We start from the raw sequence: 20,618 nt of genomic DNA, 5'->3' as shown, positions 1-20,618 counted from the left end.
CTTATTTCCTAGGTATATTTGATATAATACTTCACTAATGTTTAGAAATTAAAAAAAACCTTACAGTTCATGGATCCAGTATCAACAGAAGTTGAAAGCTGATACTTTAGCCACTCCCCAGCCATCTGGAAGCTAGTCTTAGGATCCAAACGACATGCTAACCTCATTACCTCTCCTTGTTGGGCCCGGGAGGCTGCCAAGAGAAAGACATAAATCAGTAACTTCCAGATAAGAGGTACATAGTTAATGTTCATTCATTTATCCATCCCAGGAGTAAAACGTTCAAAGAAACTCTGTTCTGCAGATTTACGCTTTGAATGTAACACATGTTCAATAAATATTAACCAATTCAGAAATTTTCAAAAGTAAATTGTCTCTGGAAGCCGCCCTACCAGCTCAATCCTCTCAGAGGCAAAGTAAAAGCGGTCTCCCATTTCTGTTGGAATTAATAAAAGATTAGGTTGGTACAGATGTTAACAGTGTGGCTGCTGTGGAAAACAGCCTGGCAGTTCCTCAAAACATTAAACGTGACATTGCTATATGATCGAATACAGACATATACCCAAGAGAAATAAAAACGTCTGTCCACTCAACTTGTACATAAATGGTACAGCAGCATTATTCCTTTTTTTTTTTTTTAAAGTAAGCTCTAGGCCCAATGAGGGGCTTGAACTCACGACTCCAAGATCAAGAGTTGTATACTCTACTGACTGAGCCAGCCAGGCACCCCAATAGCAGCATTATTCTCAACAGCTAAGAAGTAGAAACAACTCAAATATCCAACTTATGAAATGGATGAATAAAATGTGGTACACCCAAACAATGAAATATTGGTGATAAAAAGAAACAAAGTACTGATACATGCCACAATATGGGTGAATTTTAAAGACATAACCCTAAGTGAAAGAAGGCAGTTACAAAAGACCATATATCATATAATCTGTTTATATGAAATGTTCAGAGTAAGTGAAATGTAGAAACAGTGGATTACTGGTTTGCCTGGAGCTGGGAGGGATGAGGGGACTGGGGATGGCTGACAGAGATTCTTGGGGTCATGAAAATGTCCGCAAATTGTGGCAATAGTTGCACAACTCTGAAAATAGAAAAAACCACTGAATTGTATACTATAAATGGGTGAATTCTGTGGTAAACAAATTGTATCTCATAAAGATGTTATTTAAAAAAAAAAAAAAACGGAAGGGGGGACCAGCCAGACTACAAAAAACCCTGAACAGAATTAGGTTATCAGAATGTGGGATTTTCCTTTTTTAGAAGACCAGCAAGGTAAGGTAGTATTTAATCCTAGGTATAAAAAAATTCAAGTGCCTTACATATAGTTACTATGCCTAAACACCAAAGTCCAAAGGCTGTGTATGTGCGCATGCATGTGTGTGCGTGTAATGCACACACAAGAGAGAATACTACACCTAGAATGAGCGCTATCCCAGTCCCTGCTGCAATGTGAAACTAGAGATTAAACAGGCTGCTTGTCCAGATCTTGGGCCCTTTAATATAGAACCCTAAGGGTCAGGCACCATGATTCCTAACACTAGATGCCATTCTCAGATGACTGGCAGAAATTCCAGGCTACTATCACTTACAGTTGAAGAAAGCATTGAAGTCCTCATCACTATCAAAATCAAACCGAGAGTATTCACAGCTAGGGCTGTCTGTTTTAGAAGGAAAGCCCATCTGCAAAGAGAAAGATAATTTGGGTAGGGGAAAAAAACAGACCTACCCAAAGAGGTTTAAACTCTAGGAGCTCAAGCACTTTTTAATTTAAGAAGAGTTAAGGGTTTTTTGTTTTTTTTAAGATTTTATTTATTCATTTGAGACACAGAGATAGAGAGAGAGAGAAAGCATGAGCAGGGAGAGAGGCAGAGGGAGACGCAGGCTCCTCGCTGAGCCAGGAGCCCGATGTGGGGCTCGATCCCAGGACCCCGGGATCATGACCTGAGCCGAAGGCAGACGCTTAACCATCTGAGCCACCCAGGCGCCCCGAGTTAAGGGTTTGTATGAGATCGTCTATAATAAATAACTGCTTCTGGTCTACCCCAAGTCCACAGTTTTCTCCTAGTTCCAATAATTCCGAAAGTGGTAGAAAAGAGAAAACTCATTTGATGTTCTCCTCCAGATTCCTCAGGGAGAATTAAGTTCTGGAATTTGTTTACAGTATCTAAGTATAAACCTGTCCCAAATCAAAATGCTAATATACAGCATGCAATAAGCAAGAAAAGAATTGAGAACGATCTGTGTCCTTCAATGCTGAACCCTGGGAATAAGCATGGAACTTTGCATGTTCCACTCAAAAAGTCCTGAAGACCATGGCAGAGAATGAGAACAGGGTGCCAAGTGCTAGGTGTATTCCTTGAAGAAATAAGAGGACCCTTATATAGGTGCCATTCTCTGACTTTTACAAATCAAGATTAAGCATCTGTTAGCTGCAAGAGGCCTTAGCAGATCTCAGGGAATTCACTAGCAATTCTACTGAAGTGGTGAGCAATTTGCTTCCACTTTCCGTCCTCCCTTCTCACTCACCTTCAGACCCTCACTAGACCTTCACAAATAATCACATAGGACTTCATCTTGGAATCTTGGCTCCACCCTGCCTGCTTTTATTACTATTACTATTATTAGACTGAAATGCATGAGCTCCTGCACCCAAGTTCTTTTTTTTAAGATTTTATTTATTTATTTGACGGAGAGAGCAAGAGAGCACAAGCAGAGGGAGTAGCGGAGGGAGAAGGAGAAGCAGGCTCCCCACTGAGCAGGGAGCCCGATGTGGGGCTCGATCCCAGAACCCTGAGATCATGACCCGAGCCGAAGGCAGACGCTTAACCACCTGAGCCACCCAGGTGCCCCCAACCTGCCTGCTTTTAAATTGGGAAAAGCATTATCCCACTGCATGGTCATGGGTCACAGCTCTTGTTCTTCTTCCTAGCACCTAGCCCAGTACTTTGTATAGAGGTGCTCCAAATATGAGAAAGTGTATATAATAACCAGTTTGGACTACCTTCTTCTTGGTGAATAAGAGAATAACATGCCTAACGATGGGATCTTGGTGACCAAAATGGGCTGTCAGTAATGCCAATCTAAGTCTTATTATGTGTATTCACTTACATTCCACATTTTGTTTCGTTTTAAAGACTTTTATTTATTTATTTAACAGAGATACAGAGAGAGCACAAGTAGGCAGAGCGGCAGACAAAGGGAGAGAGAGAAGCAGGCTCTCTGCCGAGCAGGGAGCCCGATGCGGGCCTCGATCCCAGGACCCTGGGATCATAACCTGAGCCGAAGGCAGCCGCCCTGTTTTGTTTTTTAAGATTTATCTGAGAGAGCATGAGCGAGTGAGCAGGGGAAGGGGCAGGAGAAACAGAATCCCAAGGAGACTCCCTGTTGAGCGCAGAGCCCAATGTGGGGCTCGATCCCACACCCTAAGATCATGACCTGAACTGAAATCGAGACGCTGAACCGACTAAGCCACCCAGGCACTCCCATTCCACATTTTGATTCCCATTGCCTACCTTGACCAAGTTAGTCATAGAAGCACGAAGATATTTTGGTATTATTGCTAATAGCAAAGGGTCACGGGATAGGATCTCATGCCGGAAAAGGGCCCCCCAAGTCATTTGAGTTGAAGAGCGTAGAAACTAAAGAGGGCGGGGGGGGGGGGGGGCGGAAAAAAAGAAAAACCTCAGTTTAAGGATTTGGATTTTATATAACCAAGATTATTACTTAGCCCAGCAATTATCAACAATATTTTTTCATGGAAATAAATCTCTATAGTACTTTGAAACTGTCCATATTGTACTCTATCAGTAATGACTGTCTGTTAAGACAGAGTATGGGTCAGGTGTAATTCCTGGAGTGTCAGCCGAGCTCTACCACTTTTTCTTCTTTTTTATTCTATGTAAGCTCTATGCCCAGTGTGGAGCTGGAACAACCTGGAGAAAAGGAGTTGCATGCTCTACCGACTGAGCCAGCCAGGTACCCCTCTACCACTTTAAGGGCAAAAAAGGATATGGGAATCTCAGGGTGGTACTACAAGGAAAACCTTGAATGTGTGAAATTAATTTTATAACACAATCAATTAGACTTTTGCATTTAAAATGCCTTTGGCAGCAAAGCACCCAGAACACACCTCACATCTGACTATCAGCAGAACATTAGCTGAGGGAAAAAGCTGTTGACCTAGATGGTGCAACACTTGGCTCAGGAAGACGACTCAACAATTCTCTTAATGAAATCACACTATAGTTATTTCCTAGGGCCTTAAGAGTCAGGAATTTAAACACTGAGCTGGCTAATTATTTCAAGCCATAGTGCTTGATTTTGGTTTACCTAACTAAAATTTTCAGACGTTGCCTACATAACGTTTACCTGACTTGGATGGGTTGTGAAAGCAAGAAAAGATTCCAGGTATTTTCCAAAGTTTGCTGGTGTTTCTACATCAGAATCCACACCCTGAGGGACAGAAAGACCACTCCATCAGTGACATTGATGGGGGGGGAAGAGGATAGTGGGAGGAGTAGGGTAACAAACACAGCTGACTCTTGAACACGGGGGCTAAGGGTCAAAAATCCACATATAACTTTTCATTCCCCCAAAACTTAACTAACAGCCTCCTACAGACCGGAGGCCTTATTGATAACATAAACTGATCAACATGTATTTCATATAAATATTACATACTGTGTCCTTACAATAAAGGAAGCTAAAAAAAAAAAGTTATTAAGAAAATTCTAAGAAAGAAAATACATTTACAGAACTGCATTATTTATCAAAAAATATGTATCTAAGTGGACCCATGCAGTTCAAACCTGTGTCGTTCAAGGGTCAACTGTACAGAACTTAAACCCTCACAAATTTTAGTTTTGAAAGGACTTTATACTTCCTTGTGACCTAAGGAAGGCATCAATTCAAGGGCTAAAAAGAGGAAAGGTGCTTTACCTCCTTAATCATCATCATTAAAACTCATTCTGTAGTCAAATACTAAAATGAAAAAGAGCATTCATTTCAGAAATCACAGAAAGAAAAAATCTGTATTATTTCTTCACACCTAGTCTATTCATATCTCTGTGACCAAATCTATTAAATAACCACTTGATGGTATACATCATATGTCTGAAGCTCTATCCTCTCTAGCCATTCAAACCACCATAAAAAGGCATAACATCAGACGCAAATGTCTGTAGCAATGTCCTATCTCTCAACTTATGAGTTATTAAATATTTCCCTTAAGACAGGTATTTCTAGGTCAATCACACTAAAGTTTTCTTATATGATCAATAATACAATCCTTTAAATTTGGGAAAAGGGTTCTTTATTCAAACACATAATATTTCACGATCTAATAGGACTCTAAAGGGTAATGCATTCAGCAAACTGATGTTCTATAAGTACCAAAATTCACAAGAATAGTAATGTTGACTTTATGGAATAACAGATGTGGATGTTTCCTGTTAACATCAATAACTGACTTGTTAAAAGACATTTACACATCATTCAAACCCTGTTACAATAACTTAATCTATAAAATTGTATGAAATAACCTGTAGGGCAATGCTCCACAAGGCTAAAATTAATGGCATGTTCCACTCATTATACAAATATAACTTTCTAAATGCTCTGTTCAAATGGCCCTGAAACTCTCCAGAAAGTAAGTGCTCACCAGTAATGCACATAGCTGATTGCCCAGAGCACACAACACCTGACAGAGTCTCTTCAGGAAGACATAGTGTTTTTCTACCAAGCCTCCTCCATCAGCAGTCCTGTAAGATGAGAAAATAGTGTAATTAGTTGCACATCCAGAGAACCAAAAAGATTCCCACCAAATGGAGCTGTATGTGGTCTGTGCTTCAACATTCAAATTTCTGTTGATTATTAAAATTAAAAAACCAAAAAAACTCAAACCAAACACTGAAGGATCAATGAGGAACAGGGTTCAATGCAATCTTACCCCTCAAAGAAGCACTCTAGTTCTGCACATTATATGGTCCTTGAGTATTTTGGATTAATAATGTAAACTCTAAGCATGACTGCATACAACAATGCATATACTTATAGGCATTCGTTGATACCCAGGGAGGACTTAAAGAGCGATGCATAGGAAAGCACGTAACAATTCCTTACACCACTGACAAAATTAAAAGGGCTATAATCAAGAGAAAGAAAAGACAAGCCACAGACTGGGAGCAAATATCTGCAAAAGTCACATCTAAAAAAGGGCTGTTATTCAAAATATATAAGAACTCCTAAAACTCAACAATAAGAAAACAACTTGATTAAAACATAGGCCAAAAAGCTTAACAGACATCTCACCAAAGATAAACAGATGACAAATAAACATATGATAAGATGCTCCACCTCGTATGTCATCAGGAAATTGCAAATTGAAATAAGATACCACTCACACCTATTAGAATGGCCAAAATCCAGACCACTGAACCACCAAATGGTGGTGGAGGATGTGGAGCAATAGGGACTCTCATTCATTGCGGGTGAGAATGCAAAATGGCTATACCATTTTGAAGACAATTTGAGTTTCTTACAAAACTAAGCATACTCTTAATAATCCAGCAATCATGCTTCTTAGTATTTACCCAAAGGAGCTGAAAACACGTTTACACAAAGACCTGCGTGTTTATAACATGTTAAACCTAGGTGTTTATTGCAGATTTATAACCGGCAACCAAGATGTCTTTTGATAGGTGAATGAATAAACTGGTACAACCAGACAATGGGATATTATTATTCACTGCTAACAAAGAATGAGCTATCAAAGGCCATAAAAACACATGGGAAAACTCTAAATGCACGTTACCAACAGAAAGAAGTCAATCTGAAAAGGTTATATGATTCCAACTATATGACATTCTGGAAAAGGCAAAACTATGGACAAAGTAAAAAGATCAGATCAGTTGTTGCCAGATGCTGGGGTGGGAGAGGAGAGATGAATAGGTAGAGCAATGAGGATTTTTCGGCCAGTGAAAATACTCTGTAAGATACTGTAATGGATACATGTTATTACACATTTGTTGAAACCCACAGAAGTACAACACCAAGAGTAAACCCTAAAGTAAACTATAGACTTTGGATGACTATAATGTGTCAGTGTAGGTTCATCAATTGTAACAAATGTACCACTTTGCTTGGGGATGTTGGTAATGAGAGAGGCTATGCATGTGGAGAGGCATGGGAAAGCTCTGCACCTTTGCTGAATTTTGCTGTGAACCTGAAATTGCTCTTAAAAATGTAAATCTTCAAAAAAAAAAAAACATAACTTTGTGTGTTGCTTCTCAAAGTCATTTAGTTCAGATCTGTAATCCCTTAGCTACTATTTTAGAATCCAAATAACTTTAAAAAAGGGGCGCTTGGGTGGCTCAGTCGGTTAAGTGTCTACCTTCGACTCAGGTCATGATCTCCAGGTCCTGGGATCAAGTCCTGCATTGGGTTCCCGGCTCATGGGGGAGTCTGCTTCTCCCTCTGCTCCTCCCCTCTCCCACCATGTGCACGCATGCTCTCTCTCATAAAAATAAATCTTTTTTTTTTTTAAAGATTTTATTTATTTATTTGTCAGAGAGAGAGAGCACAAGCCAGGGGAGTGGCAGAGGCAGAAGGAGAAGCAGGCTCCCCGCTGAGCATGGAGCCCAATGCATGACTCGACCCCAGGCCCCTGGCATCATGACCTGAGCTGAAGGCAGATGCTTAACTGACTGAGCCACCCAGGCATCCCTAAAAAAAACAAAAAAAACTTATTTGGTGACAAAACCTGACCTGAAATGACGCAGGACTATTCACACTAGTAAGAATTAGTAATAACTAGTGTGTACAGCAGTCATATTAGCTGTGTTCCTGAGGCAGAGTATAATGTAAAAAGCATGGGCCTCGGGGTAAGAAGACCTGGCCTCTAGCCATGTTGAGGGACAATACGGCATTACAGTTTCTAGTGCAGGACTCTAGTCTGATTGCCTGATTCGAATCATAGCTTTACTAACCAATACCAGTAAGTAACACAACAGAGATGGGACACCTCAGTGTGAATGTCATGGTTTCCATGGAACTAAGAAATGGGCCTGGGGAACAGTCAACTACAGTGGCCATCCAAAAGACATGTTATGAATTTAATTAAAAGGATCCCTTAAAAACAGAGCTAGTCTGCAGAGAAAAGAAAGCCATCATAAAAGCTGTGTCGGAATGGAGAGTAAGAGATTTTAAGTAATACAAGTGTATCTCATATCTTTTCATTTGTCGCTGGGACTAAGAGAAGAGTTATCCAAAAAAAAAAAAAAAGATGCTATGACAGCTTTAACTGTCTTTGTAGTACAGTTCTACCTGCCTTCCTAGTAAGAAACACTATCAGGAAATGGTCAAGTATTTTCCAAAGCAATTAAAAATGAAAGAAAATGGAAGCCATTATTTTAGGACACAGAATGTGTTTGCAGGTCCCATGCATACATTTCTCATCGAACACACTGTTCCTGCTGCTTCCAAGAGCCTCAGCACTTCAGGCATTGATTACTTTGAGCAGGAGAGGAGGGAGCAGCGTGGAGTTCTGCAGTCAAGGCAGGCCCTGGGGCAGACTCTGGTCCAGAAGATCAGAGCATTCTCAGGCCTAGGCACCAGTGCTACTAGGAGGCTTGGGGATCACCAGAAGCAAAGAGAATCAAGGAGATGAGCTGTCTGGGAAGAATGGGGAAAACTGTGAAAGTGACTGGGTATAGAGTCAACGGCCACAACTTCTTTCCACCCTAAGGTCTTTAAAAAGGTTAAAAAGTTCCTTTAAGACTGCCTTTCAGGGGCGCCTGGGTGGCTGTCGTTAAGCGTCTGCCTTTGGCTCAGGTCATGATCCCAGGGTCCTGGGATCGAGCCCCACATCGGGCTCTCTGCTCGGCGGGAAGCCTGCTTCTCCCTCTCCCACTCCCCCTGCTTGTGTTCCCTCTCTCGCTGTGTCTCTCTCTGTCAAATAAATAAATAAAATCTTAAAAAAAAAAAAAAGACTGCCTTTCAAATTAAAAACACTGTCAACTGACTGCCAATATTCAGATAGGAACTTCAGATATATCGGTATAAACTACAGAAATGACCAAGAAATCAGCAAACACATAGAAGAGTAGATACTCACTGTGCAGCAGAGAGTATATAGTGCATGGCAACATCCCCAAATAAGACCATCAAGGGCTTCCGGTCTTCCAGCTTGCCCTAGAACCAATTTTAGGGAAACACACATAATACAAACTGTTATTAAGAGCCTCCAAATACTAACATCTTCTATACCTATATAATGAAATATACTCACTTCATAATTTCTCACAGTCCCAGGGCAAACTAAACACTGGAAAAAAGGCCAATTCTTTAAAATCAAAACTGGATTTCTAACTCTTCTATTTTTAAATGTGTTGGGCAATAACGCTGATATGAAAACAAAGTAAATTACATCTAAAGATAATATTCCTATAGAGAAAAGAGTCACAGTCCCATTTGTTAGCCCAGGCCAATATAAAGCCAGTGTAGCTACCACCTAAGATTCTTTGACATAACACTGAGTTCTAAATTTCAGTATTACTTTCATCTTGTTTCTTTGGTGTGAAGTGCCAAGATTCATAGGGATTTCAAAAATAAGGTAGCCCAACAAATCTCTGTATATGCTGCCGATGGATCCCTAGAATACAGGCAAACTACAGTCCAAAGAGGTTGGCGGCAGATAATTAAATTGGTGTCAGGTAAAAATAAATCCCAAACTTTCCAATGTCTTCCTGCCACAAGGTACAATTAGACACACATTCACACCCCGTAGAGACTCTGAGGATAAAAGTCAGTTTGAAGTGGTAACTTACTTTTCTGCTGACTGCAATGAGAAGACACTCAGCTGCTCCCAACTGAAGTTCCTGTTCATTCAGAAGCAGGCAGAGCATCTCTAAGAGCTTACAGTTTTCAGCAGTAATATGACTCATGGACACCCAGTCAATGTAGCCTGCTAGAGTATTCAGCGCTGCGACTCCTACTCGACAGTTTGCTTGGGCCTGCGTGGAAAGAAATAACTTTTAATCATTAAGTCCTCACTAACAGACAAAGAGGCTGTGGTTATACCTTAGCTCCTCCTATTCTCTAATTCTAAAAAGAAAACAATTTTTTTTAAAAGAATGTACTCATGTAACAGCCAGACAGAGCACTCAAAGGTCTTCTTTTGATGCACAACTTCTCAAACAACAGCATTCTCAGTGTCTGTCAATGAAATCATACTGGCGCATGTGGCCATTTCATCTCCTCTGATAAACTGGAAATATGGCAATTCTAACTCCCTTCTACCATTGCTCAGTGATCACCTAAACCAAGGTTGAGGTTACCCTCCACTAGGTATATGCATCTCTGTACCTGAAAGCCTCAAAGAAGTCTCCTTCCAACTCCACAAGAGCTCTTACCTTTGACTCCTGAGAATTATCTGTCTTCTGAAAGAAAAGAAGTATAAGGATCCAATGTTTTTAATGAGCAAAAGGCTATGTAACTTTCCACCCACTTAATAAAGTCCCTTGAATAATGATTTTAAATACAGACTCAACTTTTAACCTTGAAAAGAATACAACTGCACTAAGAACATTTAGCTATTTTCCCCTAAGAAGGACAGGTTATTTGAATTTTAGCAGTATGACAAAAAATTAGTATCTAAAGAGCTTACACAAATTTGTTACAACATTAAGTCCACAAAGACAGTTTCAAAGCACACTGTTTAGAAAGAAATAGTAGATGAATAAGTAAGGCTCCACACTGCTAGGGATCAAAGAAATATAATTCAAAACAGAGTATGAGCATTTTTTCATATTCAAATAAAGACAAATTATAACTAGCAAAAGAATACTGAAATGATGTAATATAAATGGAAAAAAGGGAGACAAAGTTAAATGAACATAATTTATGACCACGTATGTATGAACATAACACAGGAAAATCACACACACAAAAATATTACATGCTGAGCAGATAAAAATGTCCATTCATTTTATGTACAATTATAACTGATTTCTACCCTTATACTTCAAATTCCATAAATATTACACAATGCTTATAATTTACATGTACAAAACTAATATTTTCCAAAAAAACTTCTGAAATTAAAATGAAGAATAACTCCTCAAGACAGGTGAAGGGGAACAGAAGCAGGAAAAACAACTTTTGAAGCACCTGAAAAACTCACTGCCATTAGGACTATAAAGGATTTGTTCTATAATTCCTCTTCTCAACTTTTAAAAAATACGTTTGTTAATAAAGGACAAGTATTAAGCCTTCATCATCAGTGACGGAATAGAGGTGTTAATGGGCAGAGAGGAGGAGAACCCTCTCACACCAGCATCTACTGATGCTGCCCAAGAAGGAAAAGGAATCCAAGTGACAAGAACCAAGTCCAGTCTTTCCTCTCCAACAATTTTTCACTCCCACTCCGATCCTGTAGGTCCCCTTGGACCAGGGCCCAGGTCACTGGACAGGGACAGTGAGCCTACTCATCCTGTCACTGTTTACCATTCAACCTACCCCTCAACTGGGAAGGTGAAGGGATGGAAGGTGAGAAGGGGAAGGGAAGGGAGTAAGAAGCTGAGATTGAAAGAGAGAAGGGAGGAAAGGAGAGAAGGAATGGAAGAAGGGATGCAACTTCTCAAGCAAAAGACATTGTTCCACGTACACAAGACAGCTCCTGGTGTGCTCTGGTCTTGGACACAAGAGGTAGTCTGGTTTAACAGATGAAGGGAACTGAAACTGAAGCTAAAGAAAAACACCGCAGCGGATGTGTTTCTAACATCTCAGACCATCACTCATCAGCCCTGCACAGGCATGCTAGCTAGAACTGCTGGGGCATCTAAGGAGTCATAATTTGTCCCCCTTCTCCCACAGATTAAATCTCCTAGGTGAAAAGGAAAAAAAATACCTCCTTCACCCTCAATACACCTAAGTTTTTAAGTGCAAGTATTTCCCTGACATTTTCTTTTGAAAAATCTTGGGGAGATATTCTGGGGGAAATAGGCCATTATAGAATGGGACTTGAAGTCCACCACAACCATTTATTAGGGGATCTTCAATAATTATTCTCTGGACCTTGTTTTCTTCATCCATAAAATGGAGACTATACTTTCTGACTCTTAGCATTGTTCTGAAGATTAAGTAACACCTAAAGTGCAAACAAGTATATGGCATATATTAGGTACTTACTCTGAGTTCTCCCCACCCCAACAGCTCAAAGTACCCTCCCATCATTTGTGTTAGTATCTATTACTTCTCTAAAAATTGCCAGGGGCCTGGGGCTTCTGGGTGGCTCAGTTGGTTAAGCGTCAGCCTTCGGCTCAGGTCATGATCCCAGGGTACTGGGATTGAGCCCTACATCAGGCTCTCTGCTTAGCAGGCAGCCTGCTTCTCCCTCTCCCTGCCACTCTGCCTACTCGTGATCCCTCTCTCTGTCAAATAAATAAAATCTTTAAAGAAAAAAAACTGCCAGGGGCGTAAAAAAATAACTAATTTTAATTAATCCTATTTTGTGAATAAGCACATATAAGAATTCTAGATCAGGGTTTTTCTTTTTCTTTTATTTTTTAAGTGGGGTAAGAGGGGCAGAGGGATAGGGAGAGAGAGAATCTTAAGCAGGCTCCACGCTCAGTGAGGCGCCCAATGTGGGGCTCAATCTCCTGACCCTGAGATCACGACCTAAGCTGAAATCAAGAGTTGGATGGCTTAACTGACTGAGCCACCCAGGCATCCTTAGATCAGGGTTTTTCAACCTCAATACTACTGGCATTTGGGTTGGATAATTCTTTATTGTAGAGGAACAACTGTGTGTGTTACAGAATGTTTAGTGGCAGTATGCCTGGCCTCTACCCACTACATGCCAGCAGCAACCCCCCAGCTGTGATAACATGGGGGACAAAACTGTCCCTTGCTGAGAACCACTGTACTAGATTAATTTTCACATGGCTTTCTTCTGAAAGCTCACTGTTAAAAATGACAATGGTTGGAAACACAGTATCTGGCTTGCCCTCTTCTGCAGAATACCTTCCCAGAAAGAATAAAATACAGGTATTTCCCACTTTTTGTAAGTCTGTGTTATGAAACTTTGATTTTTCACAAGACCCACATTAGTACCTGTTTTCTTTAACTGAAAGAAATCTGAAGAGGATTTTCTGCTTTTACTTTAAAGAAAGGCAAAAAGCGAAAATAGCTTTCAGTACTTGTTTTACAGCAAGACCTTACAAAAGCACCACTAAGTTCCTTTCCCAGGAACTACACTCAGCGTCTCAGCATGAAGCTGCCATAGCTTTGAACTGTGTCTGGGAGCATCTGTACTTTATCTTGACTTACTTTGTGTACCTGTTAGCAAGATGTGTCCCTAAGGTGTCAGAAAAGCTAAGGAGAGGTTATTTTTTGGATGTGGGAATGTTCAAAAATTATTCCATATAAATTAATGGTAATTTCTTCTTCATTCTATGCTATTTGGGCTTACAAAAGATTTCAAGGGAACGCTCTTCTTTCAGGTAGCAGGGGAAATCTGTACCAAGAATCGTGTGGTCAAGATAAATAAAACCTGGCAATTTCCTGCAAAAGGGACCAGGACTAAATATGGCATCAAAATTTAACAGGGATGTTACCCTGACCTACCAGAAATCCGGGTTTTAAATACTTTAAATATTAAGAATTAACCATTTTTATACTGTTTTAAGAAGCTTCCTACTATAAAGGATTCTTTTTTAACATGGGAACTCACTGACCTGAGTTTCTTGGAAAATTAGTTCCAGTTCTTCCCGTCATCTGTTTCTCTTTTGCTTAAAAAATGGTTTCCTTTTGCTGAACTAGACATCCTAATGCCTTGCTGATAGATTATTTTAACTTCAAAAAACAAACAACAAAACCACTCATATTAGAAAATAGAACTTTGGGGAGGTGGGGTAGACCTTACCACTTGTCGGTACTTGTTTACATTTTCTTGAAGCGTGTTAAGTAGAAAACTGAAGATCTTTTCCATGTTCTGGGTTAATGTTTGCTGGATATCCCTTCTTCTTTGAGGGGGTAGTGTCTGAAAGGTCACTACATCCTCTGCCAGTCGTAAAAGGATAAACATCACTAATTCTGTCTGTGTTTCCTGTATCAATAGAAATAAGCTAATTAAACTGAAACTTCTTTTTCAATATAGGTAGGCCCAAAAGCTCTTTTCTATTGACAAAACAAACTCCAGAACAGCTCCCCAAATTAACTGAACTAGTATAGTTATATTTCATACCCCTTGTTTGGAAAGGGTGTCCAGTTCTATTAGCATATCAGGCCAGTGCTGTGGCCACTCCCGCTTGATCATTTCTACTACAATTCGAGACAAAACATCTTTAATATGGTTCTCTTCTTCCAAAATATCCAGTGTTCCCTGAAAAAGAGTAAGAGATAGTAAGAGGTTTGCAAGACTGAATTTAAGAAACCCCAAAAACCCAAAACCCCTGTGCTGTGAAAGTGTACACAACTCCTCAGCAGGCTTGCTCTTAAACTAAACGGGGTAAACAAACCTGCTCTCCAGGTCTGAGTCACTTGTCTTGTATTCTCACTAACCATTTTCCTCCCTTAAAGCTTAAGTAAGGGTGGCATCAGCTAATAAAGTGTCGCACAGAGCAAGGAAGACATTGTTGTTTTCCTTTACAAACTGAAGAGACTCTCAGCCTGACTGTTTCACTTTGTAAGAGCGCCAAGGGAGAAGAGTACAGAAAGAAGGACAAGAAGAAGCTGATAAAATAAGAGAGTTTAGAGAAGCAAAACTAAGTATTTTACAGATAGCTCTAGCATTATAAGGCCAAAAAAACTATCCCTGGGACTTTGTTCTTCTGGAGTCTGATAGGAAGATTAATGAATTAGGATTTCTATCAGGTTTCCCAAGAACCAGCAAAATACAAATCCTAAGTTGATTAATAATTTTGAAGGGAATTTTTTTCTATTAAAGTCACTCAACTTTGGAGAGGAAAAGGTGGGAATTCAACTTTTCATGCCATTTGTAAAAAAAAAAGAAAAAAGGCTGTGGATTTTAGGCATGTTTAAAGTCATATTCTAATTCTTGATACTAATTCATACTGCATATTTTGTACTGTTAAAATCATACAGTAATTCGGTTTGGAATAAAAGGAAACAAACAGCAAAGTGCAATCTAATTTAGATCTAATAATCTTGTTCATTTGCTGACAATGTTTCATTTTCTCTGCCCTGTTGAGCATGCGGTTTGACCTATGTAGAACTAGTTAATTTTTACATAAATGCTAAAGAAGTCACCCTTAGTCTAAACTACCTCTGAAACACAAGTGTTCCAACCAATCATTCCTTACATTTGCAATCAGCTCCATGACACTGTTCTTCAGATAGACCTTCTCCAATCGAGACATGCTGTTCCATCGAAACCTGGCCACCAAAATGTGTAAGGTCAAGAGAACCACATTAGAAGTCTTCATAAGAGACTAGCTTTGATTCTGTGTTATATTATGCTAGTGATTTCACCAAGAAATTATACTTTTGATTTTCTACCCTTCAAAGAATGGACAAGAACACTCTATATTCAACTGAAATGTTGACAACAGAAAAATTCTTGGGAAAAAGTTCTATATAGGAAGTGGTCCACTACTTGAAATTCACACAGGATTTGTGCACAGATTAGCTTTTCCTCTTGATTTTACTGATAGATCAAAAGCAAATATACACCTGGGACAACTGCAGCTGCTTTTCAGAAAATACAATGGTGATACCACTAACTCCTCTTTTTCTGGTCCTGGCTTATGAATAACACAATTCCACAAAACTATGGCTAAGTCTTAAAAGCTGATTCTTCTGATAGATGCGAGGGATAGGAGACTCAAGTTAGGAAGGGTTTTCAGTTTTTCTCATATAATCCTGCTTCAGATTTGCCATTCAGAGAAAGAACACACTCAAACTTAAATTAAAAGCACCAATGCCTAATCAGAGATATAATTACCTATACACTGCATTATTCTAAAAAGACTGAGCTCTGCTGGCATACAGTAGGAGCTCATTAAACACTGACTGAACCACTATCAGATAATATATGTAGAATGCTTAGAATGTACCATGTATTTTACATGGAGGAAAAAACTGAAGAAGAGGAAGGTTAAGTCTTAAATAAGAGTGCTCTTGAGCTGTGATAATCTCTTGGGGATCACTCCTCTCTTCTTGGACATTGTTCTTTCCTACTCACCTAAAGATTATCCCTATGAGTTATACAAGAAATAAAGATTTGCTCTCTCACAGACTTTGGTGGTACTGTCCAAAAGCTCCTTACTTGACAACGTGTTCCAGGATTTGAAGGCCAAAATGTCGGACGATGGCAATTTGTGTTTTCTCAGCCAACCTCAAGCCACAGGGGACACAGATAGGGCACTTTTCTTTAAACTCTTCACAAAACTGAAACAAAAAAAGTTAGTATTTCCCTTAGGAGGCAAGAGAGAGTGGGGATTAAAAAAAAAATTTAAAAAACTTCATCTTACGGAACCCCAACCCGAGCTATATTTTTAAACTGCAGAATCTAGACCAATAGTATATGAATAAAGAACTAATAAACATTCCTTTCACTTTGATAGTTATAAATTTTCCATGCTATGGCCAAATAATGTTGAAAATAGTCTGACCTAAAGGAGTAAAAAAATTATTTGTTAGAGATATACCCCTGAAGTATACAGGGGATGAAATGACAATTTCTAGGATTTGCTTTAAAAAAAATTAGGTGGCGGAAAGGAATAAATCAAATGTGGCAAAATCTTTATAACTCCCGAATTTAGGTGAGGGGTATATACAAGATCATTGTAGTATTTATTCCCTTTGCTTTTGTGTATATCTTTAATATTTTATAGCAAAAAAACAAATAGAACCCAACTGTTTCTCATTCCAAATCCCGTGGCAGACATCTGTATGTTTTTAAAAATAAAGTTTTCCCCAAATGATGTTCACTCTACTTTATAAAGTTACATCATTTAAAACATACACAGCACTTAACTGAATAACAACTTTAGAAAATATATATGCACAAGTGTTTTTCTTAATGGTCATCTCTCACATCCTACACACATAGTTTGATGTGGGAATAAGTTCATATTTTATTAGCATCCCAATTTGTATTAGCACTCCCAAACTGCAACACAAGAGTCAGTCCCAGGAGCTGAGCATCCGGATTCAAGATAACTACTTTCAGGAAACCAAAGTGCCCTTGTTAAAATGCAAAGTAAGTGGTAGTTCATCTTTGCGCAAAATAGCCTGAGAATAGAACACAGTAAAAGAACATGGGGGGAGGGTGTGTGAGAATTAGCCCAGAAATAACCCAAGACACAGAAGAGGATTAGTGAGAGGTGTAAGAATGTAAATAAAGTGGCACTAGGGGGCCGGAGCTCGATTAGGACGGGTCAGGAGGGTGCAAGGAAACGTTTAATGCAGGGGAGACCGTCAAGAATGTAGCTGATGTTGGGGACGTGATGGGCACGTGCGCCACGGAAGGCTAGGGGATGTGGGGCTTGGGGTAATAAAATAGAAGCAGTCGGCTGTGGTGCGGGCTAAGACTGAACAGAAGTGGGGAAAGGAGAGGACAGGGCAGTGGGAAGTGGTAATGAGATGAGAAGCAGCAAGGAACCGGAGGGTCCCGAGAGAAGGGGAGGCGCGGTTAGCAGAGAAAGCCCGGAGTGAGAAGAGGCGCGGAGGGCGGGGAGGGGAAAGGCTAAGGCCCCCCAGGGTTGGGGTAGGAGTCCAAGGGCTGCGTGGGCGGGAAACCAGCAGGGCTTTGGGCTGCGGGGGATGACCAATGGGGTTGGGGGAGGGTCTTGGGGCAGGCCCGGGGCGCCAGACCCCGTCTACCTTGAGGGCTTCCAGCCGGTAGCGCTGGGTGGAGCTGGGGTCCATCATGACCGTCACCGCTTTCACCAGCTGCTCACACAACGCGTTCACCTGATCCATCGCCATGGCTAATGCCACGCGCCACGAGTGCGGACGACGGCAGTCTCTGGAGCACGAGGTACCGACCGCTCCCCTCGCGGGACCACACGCTGGTACCGGGCCGCGGCTCGCTGGGGGGTGGGGAGCTGGAGGAGGAGCGTGAGCTGCAGAAGCTCCAGCCTGGAAGGATCGGGGGTTGCGCACGCGCCCGACTCGCCACTGCGCACGCGCCCGCGGAAGTGGCGGCTCCGGGGTGACGGTTGCTTCTCAGTGGGCGGAGCGGAGGACGGAAGGGCAGCAGTGCGCAGGCGCGTCAACGGCTTTTTTTGCTGCGCGCGCTGTCTAATCTGCGTTCTGAGGGCTGGCTGCTGAGACGAGCAAACCTTCCCTAGACCCGCGGGGTAGTGCGGGAGGCCACCGGTTCAAGGGTCGTCCGTGAACTCTGGTCCGTTTCTCCGGCGTCACGGGGAATAAATCTCTCGAAGCCGACTGGTCCTGTCCCGAAAGGGGGCAGATATTCAGGACCCCTTCATCTTCCTTCCAGTGGACAGCGAGCCCGGCATCTTTGGCGTCGGTGGTTGGCAGTTTTTCCAGGTGCTTGCTACATTGGTAAGAGAATTTAGAACCGTTCGGCATCGCTGTTTTCAGACTTTTAATATTTTGGCTATTGGTTTTATGCTGTAGCAGTGGCTGGTGGTGACGTTGGACCCAAATTCGGTGAAACAAACGCATGCTTACTGAGACGTAAGGCCCCGGTATGGTCCCCTAAGAGGAATTTTCTTGTGGGAAAACGGCATATTCGCTAGATGAATAATTACAATTATTGAAGGCTTGTGCAGTTTGGATCATTTGAAGTGCTGCATATAAGACTTGAAAACAGTGTAAGCCTTATTCGGGAAGGGGGGTTTTTGGCAGCGAGTGTATTTCATTATTCCCTCTTTAAAAAGCTCTTGCTTTCTCCAGCATAATACATAAATTGAACACTTCAGCAACTTCATTATCTGTTGAAGTTTGCATATTGGGTTTTGTGTTCGTTTACTCAGTAAAATGTTCGCTGGACTTAAATCACTGCTTCCTATTCAAACTACATTTTCTGCTATTTGCATCTAGCATGGTACTTCCGGGGTGGGGGTGGGGGTGGATGTGGGTGTATGTGTGTGAGAAACTGTGTTTACTATTTTCTGGCATTATCTGTTACAGTGCAACACAAAAACCACTTCCTTTCAAGTAGGGTGATTTCTGACATGTTATGGTTTTAACTTACAAATGTTTAAAGTTACACATTCTTCCAGTTTTCAGTGAGTGGAATTTATAAGGAATTAATGCCTTGATTACTCAGATTTTTTATTCATTGTTTTCTTTCCAGTAATCTGTCATTCTTAGTTGCCTGCCACTTTTCTCAAGGTGAATGTTAATTGTTGACCTTTTTTAATACAGTCTGGTGCTTACCCAACTGTATAACCTATGTTTCTCATATTTAAGTCATGAATTACTGGTGTTTGCATAAGTATCTTATTTACTTTAAGTCAGTTTCCGATCTCTGCTACATACTAGAACTGCCTGGAGAGCTTTTAAAAATCACAATGCCCAGGTCACACCCTGTTTTGTGCCCTCTTGGTCTGTTAATAATAATGATTTAAAATAATAAATTTAAATAAAATAATATTTAAGTAACATTGATATTTTGCTTCTACCACCAGACATCCTAATTTAATTGGTATGGATGTGTTTTGTGCTATCTCAGCCTAGTGATCGTAATGCTATGGTTAGAAATGTTTGGGGGCACTCACCTGGGCTCCATTGAGCTTCCCACAGACATCTCTTTCCAAACCAGTGTTCTTATGGTTCTTAGTATGATTGCAGGACACCCTTTAGCAGTGACCCTCAGGAAACTTTGAAAGAAAAAAAAAGTTTATTCCTTGTAAGCCCTGGAGCTCACAAGACAAACCAGTTGGGCACACAGCACAGTTATAGGTAGAGAGGGAGCAAGCTAGCACAGGCCCGGGGTTCTGCTTTTACTGGGATTGAGGGTGGCGATCAAGAGTTTCATCGGTGAATTTAAAAAAGAAGAGCAGGAGGGGCAGCCTGGGTGGCTCAGTCGGTTAAGTGTCTGCCTCATGATCTCGGGATCCTGGGATTGAGCCCTGTGGGGGGCTCCCTGATCAGTTGGGAGTCTGCTTCTCCCTCTCTTCTCCCCGTCCGTGCCTCCCTCCCCCCCGGTCCCCTCTCTCAATCAAATAAAATCGTAAAAAAAAAAAAAAAAAAAAAATGGGAATTTAAAGTACAGGAAGAGAGAAAATGGAAAACAAAAAACCAAGCACCCAAAAAATGGCCAGTTATTGAAATCAACCAAGAACTCTAAAACAAAGGAGTCTTAGTTGGGAGAGGTGGTCTGGCACTTTATCTAGTCATTTGGCTGGCTATGTGTTTATTCAAGATAGTCATCTTGGAAGCAGATGCCTCAGCAATCCAAGCTTAAATCAGGCATCTCCCTTATGAAAAGGGGATGGGGGAGAACTGTCAGGGTTTACATAATAATCTACCCTGTGATGCCAGAGTCAATGATGAGGACTTTAACTACCTGGACAGCTGGTATGTTAAAAGTTATATTTATATAAATAATTATACAGGCCATAGTTTGAAATCCAGTCTCTAGCTGTTGTCCCAAACTTGAAAGGGTCCAG

General features: G+C 40.8%; 2 protein-coding genes across 4 annotated transcripts in view; one reads left to right on the top strand and one right to left on the bottom strand.

The window, feature by feature from the left end:
• XPO5 (exportin 5) overlaps window positions 1–18,177 on the bottom strand; it is a 52,391-nt gene extending 34,214 nt beyond the window's left edge. The window contains exons 1-13 of one of the 3 annotated variants that reach the window (XM_027600996.1): window positions 17,857–18,177; window positions 16,298–16,419; window positions 15,333–15,405; window positions 14,255–14,392; window positions 13,934–14,116; window positions 10,422–10,448; window positions 9,837–10,022; window positions 9,125–9,201; window positions 5,672–5,771; window positions 4,381–4,464; window positions 3,525–3,650; window positions 1,602–1,692; window positions 65–193 (exon numbers count right to left, since the gene is read on the bottom strand). In XM_027600996.1, the coding sequence (XP_027456797.1) occupies window positions 65–193; window positions 1,602–1,692; window positions 3,525–3,650; window positions 4,381–4,464; window positions 5,672–5,771; window positions 9,125–9,201; window positions 9,837–10,022; window positions 10,422–10,448; window positions 13,934–14,116; window positions 14,255–14,392; window positions 15,333–15,405; window positions 16,298–16,419; window positions 17,857–17,961 (1,441 nt within the window). In that variant the 5' untranslated portion in view covers window positions 17,962–18,177. Of the gene's footprint in view, window positions 1–64; window positions 194–1,601; window positions 1,693–3,524; window positions 3,651–4,380; window positions 4,465–5,671; window positions 5,772–9,124; window positions 9,202–9,836; window positions 10,023–10,421; window positions 10,449–13,745; window positions 13,853–13,933; window positions 14,117–14,254; window positions 14,393–15,332; window positions 15,406–16,297; window positions 16,420–17,856 lie in introns of those variants that run through there. The other 2 variants (XM_027600997.1, XM_027600998.1) reach the window with 2 other exon arrangements.
• Window positions 18,178–18,254: 77 nt separating this feature from the next.
• The window catches only part of POLH (DNA polymerase eta), a 36,964-nt gene continuing 34,600 nt past the window's right edge, over window positions 18,255–20,618 (top strand). The window contains exon 1 of the mRNA XM_027600999.1: window positions 18,255–18,543. The gene's annotated coding sequence lies outside the window, so the exon portion shown is untranslated. The remainder of the gene's footprint in view (window positions 18,544–20,618) is intronic.

Source organism: Zalophus californianus, chromosome 7 (assembly GCF_009762305.2).
Source record: "Zalophus californianus isolate mZalCal1 chromosome 7, mZalCal1.pri.v2, whole genome shotgun sequence".
NCBI classification, from domain to species: Eukaryota; Metazoa; Chordata; class Mammalia; order Carnivora; family Otariidae; genus Zalophus; species Zalophus californianus.
This window is presented reverse-complemented; position numbering and strand designations above follow the sequence as displayed.